The sequence below is a fragment of the Wasmannia auropunctata genome, unplaced genomic scaffold, assembly GCF_000956235.1.
Source record: "Wasmannia auropunctata unplaced genomic scaffold, wasmannia.A_1.0 LD289078.1, whole genome shotgun sequence".
Taxonomy (NCBI): Eukaryota; Metazoa; Arthropoda; class Insecta; order Hymenoptera; family Formicidae; genus Wasmannia; species Wasmannia auropunctata.
This window is the reverse complement of record NW_012073812.1, coordinates 27,717-38,066: the sequence shown is the minus strand read 5'-3', so window position 1 is coordinate 38,066 and position 10,350 is coordinate 27,717. Positions and strand designations below refer to the sequence as shown.

Below are 10,350 nucleotides of genomic sequence, written 5' to 3'. Positions count from 1 at the left end.
AAAACATATATATATATATATATGTTTTTTTAATTTCTCAAAAATCAACTCTGTCAATTTCTTTGAAAACAAAATAAAGTGATATTCGGATCTTGAGGATATCCCCCTGTGTATTCAATCTTACGCGAAAAAGTTATGGCTACCTTCGACGATCAGATGAAATCCTTAATAAAATATATTACAGAAAGAACTTGTTTCGCAGGATATATATATTTATACATACGTACCCATCACGCGCAGAAACTGCGTATATCATGTACGAAAGCGATGTAATCACAGTCGCCGAGTTTCGTTCACCTTTTTGCTTTGGTATTTACAAGGATAATATGTGTATTTCCGGCACTATCCACTATCAATTCAAGCACGCATATGTGTGCAAATGTCGTACGACAAATGGTTTATACCTCGATCATTTTTACACATACCTTCCGTGATTGTAGATTGAGCTGCGGATACATCAGTGTTGTTAATAGTTACACGTTTATCGTCATTATATATCGTTAGCTTTAACATGAACACATACTCGACTTATCTAGATACCCCTCAAAATTGCCCTTCTTGTTGACACTTGAAAAATATCGTCGATAAACACGAAGCTCTGGAAGATACTTTTTTTTCTTGGAGAATTCGTTTTAGCGGCAGACATGGAGAATACGACGAGAGGAAGGGTACAATTGTCCGGATTCCCTCGCGGACAAAACTCTAGCAATGAAACATACACTTGCGGTATCGCTGTTTCTTTCTTAAGAGTGTAAGTACTCTTAATAGTAAAGAAACCTTTCTTGCATCTCTACATTTGATCTCACTGAAAATATACAGTGTCCTTCTTTATCTTATTTCAACTAACGTTTATGGAAATGCATACAATTCGCTACTGTTAAGCTAGATTTTACATTACAACGTCATTCTCTCTCTTATTTTTTCACTCTCATGCTACGCATATAAACTTCTTTTTCATTCATCGCATACAAGATTACAGTTCTGCGCACGCGCAAAGATCACCTTGTACATTTATGTTACAAATTACGGCAAAATTCTTAATAATTTATCGCTTTATTGGCTCATTCTTTCCTCTTTGCGCAAAAGAAACACAGTTTCGCTTTGCATATGACATTCATTAGCGGATGTAGAAGACATGTCAAAAAATCACCTTAATGCAAATCGCAAATCACAAGTATTAAATCGTCTTATTCGGATGGTCTTTGACCCCAACGTGATTTTGTCCTCGGTAATCTAGTGGGCGACGGCAAGTTATCGCTGTCATTCAATTTCCGCTTGACATTTAGCACGATACCGCTTTTAGATGAAACTTTTGAGTGGGATGCGCCTGCCATTTTAGAGACGTCTATTGTCGGCGGAGTCGACGGGAAAGTGGGAAAATCTTCATCTTCAAGACCGGGCGGCTTTGGTTGTTCGGGGGTAAAACTCTTCTTGAAAGCATCTGAAGAACTTGGTTTATACGATTTATTTGCCTCCAATGCAGATTCCGTAGGAAGTGGAAGTGACGAAGAGAGAACCTGCAGCGGTGGCGACATCGGTGCGTCACTTATAGAGCCAATGGGTGGCGGCGTTAAGACGAGTAAAGATGATGATGTCGATAATGATGATGATGATGATGATGATGAGGATGATGACGATGATGACGATGACGATGATGATGATGAAGAGGAAGAAGACGGTGGTGGCGCCGGTACTGCGGATGCCGTCGCTGCCGCGACTGCTGCCAACTCTTCTTCGGCTTTTCGAATCAGATCCAAGTCGCTTAAAGTACTCAATGTGCTTTTGCTCTCCTTGGGGACTTCTAGCGGCGTTTTCTCTGACTGACTAATCCTGGAAGAGGGCGAATATCTCTCCGGGTTCGGATAAAGTGTGGGTAAGAACGACGCGCTAGGCTTAGACGGAAGATAAGGATCCACTTTAGAAGACTCCTGCCGCTTGACATTCGCCAGGATCTCCTGTAAATTTGGCGGTATAGTGATGTCCGAGACTTTATCGAGGATAGGCTGCGCGAACTTGGAGATAGGCGGCGGAGGCGTGAAGGACCGCACATTTGATGGACTGTAAGCTTCCTCACAATCGTCAGTGGGCGGATCTAATCCCAAACCCTGAAATAATCGCAGATAAAGAATAAAGATACAGAATAAAAATACAGATGAGATATCAACGATAATAAGATAATATTCACGATTAATCATCAATGACGCGTGCGATTAATGGAAACAAGCGAACGTATCATTTATAAATTTCATCAATCAGAGATTACTCGACAAATAAGAGAGAAATTAACACATAAACGTCCATTACGACTTCAATCGAAAACTTGTCAAAAATCTTTTTTATATTGCAAATTTTCTTTAAAGATGTCGCTCAATAAAATTCATGAAAGAAGATGTAGAGTTATTAGATTTCAGTGAATATATCGAGCAATTGGCTGGTTATTTGAAACGTACGCACGCATGCACACGATGTTCCTTAGGAAATTGCTGAAAGTAATCACAGCTACCATTTTTAAATGCATAACGCAGAATAGGAAAAATAAAATATCTTTTAATATAAGACATTTAGCAGTTTTATTTACATATAAGACGATCAGACGTATGTTTATTATTTAATAAATGTTTGTAAAAATGCCTAGTATTGCCAATCTTAAAAATATATGTATTTTCGAAATTGTTAAATTCTGAATAATATATATTTTGGAAATTAAGAAAACCAAGGGATTGCCAATTTTTGTCAAAATAGATGTTCGTTTTTTTTTAATTTTCGTAATATATATCATTCAGAATTTAGCATTTCGAAAATATATATTTTTAAAATTTGCGATACTTGACTACTTTTATACATTTATTAAATGATAAAAATACTTCTGATCAGTTTTATATGTGAATAAAATTGCTAAATGTCCTCTATTGAAAGATATTTTATTTTTTCTATTTCTTATATGCATTTAAAAATGACAACTGATTAGTTTCAGCAACTTCCCATGGGAACACCCCTGTGTATGTGTGTGCGCGTATCCATGCTTTGGTACAGAACATTGCAGAGTGGCAGATAAGTAACTTGCAATATTATCGTAATAATACAAAAAGTACGTTGCTTTACCGCAATTTGATATAAAGAATACAAAAATTTATAATCCATTTTCATTCTACAATACCTACACTATACAAGTGTTGACTCAATTCTTACACGTTGGCTAAATGGTCAATTTCTTACAATGTTCGATCAGAAAGCATTTTAATGATCTACAACGATAAAATACTCGTTTGATGAAATTTTTTTAGAAATAAGAATCTAGAACAGCTCGGAAGATAGGATCGGAATGTTTGCAGTAGAAATCCATTTTATTTGTGTAAGACAAACAAAAAGACGTAATAATATATGTAACAACAATCGAGATTGCAAAAAATGAGCCTAATGTAGAGATTCTCACCGGCAAAGTGGGAGTTGCTTCGTCGAGAAATGACGAGCTAATGTTCTGTTGTCTCTGTATCTGTTGTCTCTGTTCCTCGATTTGTTGCTTCTGCTCTTCAATCTGCCGATTTAATTCGTCCATCTTTCTTTGTAATTCTGTGGAGTTCTTGCTGGACGAAGACAAGATGCCGGTAGCACTGTCGACAGTAGTCTGCAGATTGGTCATATCGTCGTCCATCTCGCCAGGACTGTACGGCTCGTCTCCGTCATCATCCAACGTGACTTTACTGGGCGATGAGGTCAGGTCGACAATTTTTGACGACAATTCCGGCACAATCTTGCATATCGTCGCGGTGTCTATGACGCCGCGCGACATACCTATGTGCGCTTTGTTCAAAGAATCCAAAGTCATCTGCGTCACTGCCGTCGCCGTCGCTGCTTTCTCCTTCATCGAATCTAACGCAGTCGCTTTATACAACATGGGAGACGAGGACGGTGATGGCGACAAGGTCTTTTCTTTTGGCACGCTGACCAACGGCGGAGTGTAACTTCTGTCGGACGTTTTGGATGTTTTCGAAGGTATTGCTGGCGGCACAGCTGACAATCGTTTCTTCTTGTTGCGAACTATGATGCCAAGAAGCAAATGTGGCCGATGTTCCTCAAATCCAGATCCCGTAAGCGGCATTAGAACCGGTGGTATCGTACTTTGACTTGAGAATGGCATTATATAAAAGTCCTTGATATTTTTAGAAACATTACCCACGACGCCTAAACGGCTTCTACTATTTAAATAGCTATACAGAGTTATATAGGGAATCTTCTCTTCGTCGTTCGCAGCTGTTAATCGGATGACTAGAATCTCCTTCGAACCGCTCCTTTTCATCTTTGAGATATAGTCCCAAACGGTTTCATGGCTAATCCTACCGACAACGTCGACAGTATCTGGTAAATCGTCCATAAGATCTTTAGCGTTGCCACTTACTTCCTGCGCTGTTATAAAGAACTTAGCGACATCAACCATGTTAACAAAACCACGCCAAACCGTTTGCCAATTGCCCTTCGCCGATGTTTCCTTATCCGTCATCTGCTCTTTGTCTCTCTCCGATTCCTCATTAATATCGGGCGTCTTAATCGTGACAGTAGAACTGGGTTCTCTGTCCGATATATCGGAATCATTCCCATCAATCGTATTCGTTGTAGCCTCATCTTCTATGTGCCGCCAGAGGCGATCCTCTATTGGTTTTTCCACAGGTGGTGGCGATATATCTTTCTTCTTCTCTGTTTCCTTTTTACGTTCTTCTTCCCGTTTATCGGCATCCTTGGATTCTCTACTACCGCTACGATTTCTTGTACGATTATCATTACTCTTTTGCCTGTCTTTTTCTCTCTGCCGGTCTCTCTCTCTGCTCTCCTTTCTCGTCTTATCCCGATCTTTGTTTCGATCTCGTTCTTTATCCTTCTCTCTGTCCTTGTCGCGTTTGCTCTCTTTATTCCTGCTCGATTTTCGCTCCTTACTTTTGTCTCGCGTCTTGCTACGATCCCGACTATGGCGATGCCGGCTGCGACTTCTCTCCCGTCGATCTTTGCTTTTGGATTTTGCACTGTCGCGCTCTCTTCCTCTGTCCTTATCTTTCCTCCTTCGTTCATCTGTGTTTTTGGTTTTTTTTGTTTCCATTTGTACCTTTAGTCTATCATCCTTATCCTTATCTTTTTCCAAATCGTCGACCGTGGAGCTTATATTATCGCCGTTATTTAACGCGGAAACGATATCCTGCACTGGTGTTTTAGGATCAACGTGATCGATTCCACCATCATTCTCGATTATCTGTTCACCTTTATGAGTCTTAACGACGATTGACTTAGCCTGAGCCATCAAATCCAATTCATTCTTTTTTATCATTTCCAGTTGATGCTTGGTCTCTTTCTCGCGCCATTCGGCCAATTCCTGACTGGCCATCTCATCTGGACTTAATCGTACCACCGCATCGGGCGTTAATGAGCGATCCGCAATCTTTCTAAATAACGTGAGATTCTTGGTGTCTTTTATATTAAACACGAGACTCCTATACTTTGCTTTGTATTTAGAGCCAGTGTCCTTAAAATACTTGTACATTTCAAGTTCTATGTTGAAAGCCAAATCGGCAATCTCCTCGTCAGTTAGTTTCAGATCTTCAGTTTCCTTTATACGACTGGATAGTAATTCCGTTAGAGTTTTTCGGATATTCACTCGTATGGGTTCCGTTTCTGGCTTTTTTACCGGTGTTAATTTAGTTTGTTGCTTTAATTGGGATGGTGATGGCTTTACTTCTTGCTTCTTAATCGACGTTTGCTTCGGTGAGCCTGCTGTTTGGGTTTTCAATTGCGTCTGTGTGACATTTTTTGATGTCTTTAATATTACATTAGAGCTCTTTCCTGGCGTCGTGGTGATTATCGTTTGTTTCAATTGTGTCGGTTTACTGCCCGATGATACACTTTGTTGTTGCATAGCAGGAATTATTGTAATTTTCTTGTTGGTTGCTAAAACAGTTTGTTTTGAGCCAACCACCTTTGTATAAATCATCTTTGGCATACTTTGCACTTTAACTGGAGATGCTTGCGTAATTTTTGTCTGAAAACAATTTGCATATCTTTCCGTTAATTTCAAACATTTTAAAAACTTCTAAATAATCTGAACATTCTAAATATTTGAAATGTTTTACATATACTTTTGTAAGTAAAAAACTGTTATGAAAAAAAAAATTCAGGACTTATCTGATGATATTCATTAAAAAATATCTAATAAACGTAGTAAAAAAATCAACTCTATTAAAATTAGTTATTTCTAAAGTTAGAAACAATAGTTTTATCAAGTTGATAAAACAAATAATTTGCTTTTATTTATCTATTGCATTTATCTATTGTAACAAAAACAAAAAAGATAAAAATTTATATGCAATGCAAAATAGAATTTTCCGATTTGAAAACTTTCCTGCATAGAAATATCACATGGCTGCATCTCCATTAGCAAGATCACATATGAGGTGTTCCAAAATCTTTGCATTTTCTTTTAAAAACGAATTCTTTAGAACATTGTAAGAAGAAAATTCTTATGTAATGTCGAGGCAATAATAGTTTTTAACAATTAAATATTTAAATCGACCGTGGAATGTTTCAAACAACTAAGATAAGAAAATGTCAACACGATACAAAGCAGATTTTGGTGCTTAATAATATTTTTATATGTTAATCTTATAATTTTCAGTTCACGCAAACTACACGCTACATAATCATCGATCTTTAAAACACAGCTCCAAATTGAATACTATGTAATATTACAATTAAATTGCCAAAGTAATTTAATAATTCGATGTTTTTGAACACCTTTTAATAATTATTTTAATAGTTTTTAAATTATATCACAATTAAATTGCCAAAGTAATTTAATAATTCAATGTTTTCGAACATCTTTTACAGGTTTTTTTTTTAATTACGTACTATTTGAAGTAGTTTAAAAAATTGACGATTTGAATAGTTTTTAGCAATTAAAATATACGAATCATAGAACTAACATTATGCGCACTCAGGCATGCTGACAAGTGCTACAACCCAGGGCTTCCATAATAACGTCAAAGTTATTGAACAAATATGCATTAATATTTTTATTACAAGATTATTTCAAAAATTGTTACCATACACAAAGCAAATGAATATGGTAATAAATTTATTTTGACAACTAATACATGTCGTGATATCTCGCTATTGAATTTATATTTTGTGATATTTATACTATTATTTATATTTATATTAATTATGCTTATATAACGTACATAGGTATATTGTTTCGTTTAAAAATAGAAACAATTCCTTAATAAAAATATCATTAGACATATATATAATCTCGACATTATTAAAAAGATTTGTGATTGTTGTCATATTTTTGCCTGAGCAGACGAAGCGTCAACTTTGTAATTTGCAAACTTTAATTGCTAATCATTTAAAAACTAGTACAGTCTCGACATTTTTTTTGTATAAGAATGTTTGTTTCAGAATATTCCAAAAATCCATTTTTAAAAGAAATATGCAGAAGTTTTAAGACCATATATAAACTAATACATAATAATTGATATTAAATTCAATCTGAATAATTGCTAAATAAATGTATAATTACTGATTGTAAAAACGAGTAACTTACTTTTGTCTAAAGCAAAATGATAAGAAAATTCTTTGTTACAAAATGTGTATGGAAACGTAAGACGTATATACAGAATGCTTTTCATAAATATTAGATCAATGTAATAAACGTCAATGTTTAAAATAATTATTTTCATTTATCATGCAATAAATAAAAACATCAAATCATTTGCTTTATAAACATCTAAAATTGGGCTTTTAATTCTGGAGATTAATTTTTCAATCTGTCTATTAAGTATTTTTTACTTATTCTGTACTCTCTCTCTCTCTCTCTCTCTCTCTCTCTCTCCTCTCTGTCTATCTTATAAGTCCTAATTTTCTTTTTCATATATTCTGTATAATTTTAATTTACTTAAATTAATTTTATTTAACACATACAGGTTTTCCAGAGGTTTGAATTTGAGTGACGAGCTTTCCACCTATTTGAAGTGTGTTGATATTATTGGCTTCTACTATTTCAAAAGTTGGATTCTCTTTCAACCATGTTCGCAAATTGGATCTCAGAGGAGCATCTGCACCTAAAATAATAAACCATGTATATCGTGTATGTGTGCGTGCTTGCACGCATGCATATGTGTGTATATGTACAATGTAATCCCTCTATTCTGTAAACAAATACTCTTTTCATTTTCAACTTTCCACTGAATCCCTATTATTATCTAATAATAAACGTGCAAAATAAAAATATACCTATAATCTCAATTTAGAGAGATAAAGCAAATGAAAAATGAAAGATGTGTTTGCTACTATAATTTCACGTGATTATACGACAAATAAATAATAGAACAGTACAACAGCATAAGAAATTAAATTTATGAAAAAAAAAACTTATTCAGAATAAAAGGTTTTTGACTTATATTTTTGTTTAATATGAACCAAATATAATCTATTTACCAGTAAGAACTTTACCACTTTTTCTGTCAAAGACTACTACTCTAGTTTCAGATTTTGCCTTAGTTTCTGTCGTAGATGATTTCGTAGACTTTATATTTGATCCAGATGGCATGGGTTTGTCCTTGGTTAAAGTTTCCTGAGCATGTGCGAGAATACATGCATCTGAACAATAAATACTGGAATTTCTGGCTTCCTTTTTGCAAACAACACATTGCATTGTGCTGGAAGCTAGAGCAGTACTGTGGTCGATGGAAGAACTCGACGAAGATATTTCTTTTGATAATATAGTTTGCGAAGATAAATTTTCATCTACTGATTCAACTTTTGCTTTTTGTTTTCCAGGTAGTGATTGCAAATTCAACTTAATTTTTTCTTCCTCGGCTTTCTTCCTTAGACAATTCGGACAAACCCACTCTATACCTTTCTCCTCCATTTGTTGACCTATCACATATATTTGTATAAAATATATATCGTATAACATACATAAATATTTCCTCTCGTCATCTAAACTTACGATTTCAGATACTTACCCATGGCTTTGCTGACATGTACACATTTTCCATGGAACCAGTCTTCGCAGACATCACAACATATCATAAATCGGTTATTATGTGGCCGTTTGCAGATACACCATAATCGATCTGGATCATCTTCTGAATCTGAATTGTCCTCGTCATCATCATCATCATCTTCCTCTTCTTCTTCATTCATTCCCGTTTTGAACTCATCCTTGTTATGTACTAATTGCGGAACTGGTACCTGACTGTATCGATGTTAAAACAATTATTAAATTCTAATAATTTAAACATTATTAAATTCTAATCAAGATTATATCAATGTAAACAAATGTATTTATGTAGATATTCGATATAATATAATCGCCATAAATGATTATATCTATCTTATCTTCTCTTTATCAATCTTTTATTCAAAAGTGAATCTATCAATGACCATTCATAAGTTTTATTTAATATGTGTGTTTGATACTATGATTTAACGTGATTATACGACAAATGAATAATAGAACAGTACAGCATAAGAAATTAAATTTATGAAAAAAACCTTCTAGCTTTCTTCTCTAATGAGTAGTGACTTCCAACAATTAAACTGGAATAAACAATGTATATATGTATGAGTTTATTGTTCCCGAAACAAATTACAATTCACGCTCAAGAATTTTTTACACACAATTCCATAATCAAGTTTTTATAAATCGAGATACATAGAGATGAGAGTCGAGTTTGAACTCTGGACATCTACAAAATCATCACCTTCACGAAATGTTACCCCAGCAAAATAATTAACATTTATATTTTTGAATTTATATTTCCATCAATATAAATGTAACACAATGGATTGGCATGAGAATACAAATTTGTCACTCACAATCAGTAAACTTTTCTATTTTAAGAAAATACATATTTAATACCTCTCCAAATTCAGATTTTTTAAATCTATTGTTAATAAAATAAAAATTAAACAGAAATTATTTTCTCTGACTTAATTATCAAATTGATCATGTAAAAGGTACGTTATATCAGATACTATGTATGAAGATCCACATTCTCATTCAATTAATAATATTTGGTTGAAAATATAATTGAAGTGATTGTATCAAGAAATAAAAGTTGTAATATCTTAGTAATATCGTCATTTCTAATAAATACTCAAATATTAAAAATAGTTTGAATATTATATCCCATGGAAGTTTATGTTTGCCAAACATCGTACTAGTCTGTGTAATTTAAAAACAAACCAATCTTACATAATTATAATAAGTGTTACCTATCCACGCGCACGCACGCACACGCGCACGCGCACACACGCACGCGCACGCACGCACGCACGCACGCACGCACGCACGCACGCACG

At 34.7% G+C, this 10,350-nt stretch overlaps 1 protein-coding gene across 4 annotated transcripts in view; it reads right to left on the bottom strand.

Moving 5' to 3' along the window:
• Positions 1-194: 194 nt before the first annotated feature.
• The window catches only part of LOC105461418 (microtubule-associated protein futsch), a 20,523-nt gene continuing 10,367 nt past the window's right edge, over positions 195-10,350 (bottom strand). For 3 of the 4 annotated variants that reach the window (XM_011707912.1, XM_011707915.1, XM_011707913.1), the window contains 5 exons: positions 9,009-9,241; positions 8,479-8,919; positions 7,963-8,102; positions 3,434-6,022; positions 195-2,105 (listed from right to left, as the gene is read on the bottom strand). In XM_011707912.1, the coding sequence (XP_011706214.1) occupies positions 1,188-2,105; positions 3,434-6,022; positions 7,963-8,102; positions 8,479-8,919; positions 9,009-9,241 (4,321 nt within the window). In that variant the 3' untranslated portion in view covers positions 195-1,187. The remainder of the gene's footprint in view (positions 2,106-3,433; positions 6,023-7,962; positions 8,103-8,478; positions 8,920-9,008; positions 9,242-10,350) is intronic. The other variant, XM_011707914.1, reaches the window with a different exon arrangement.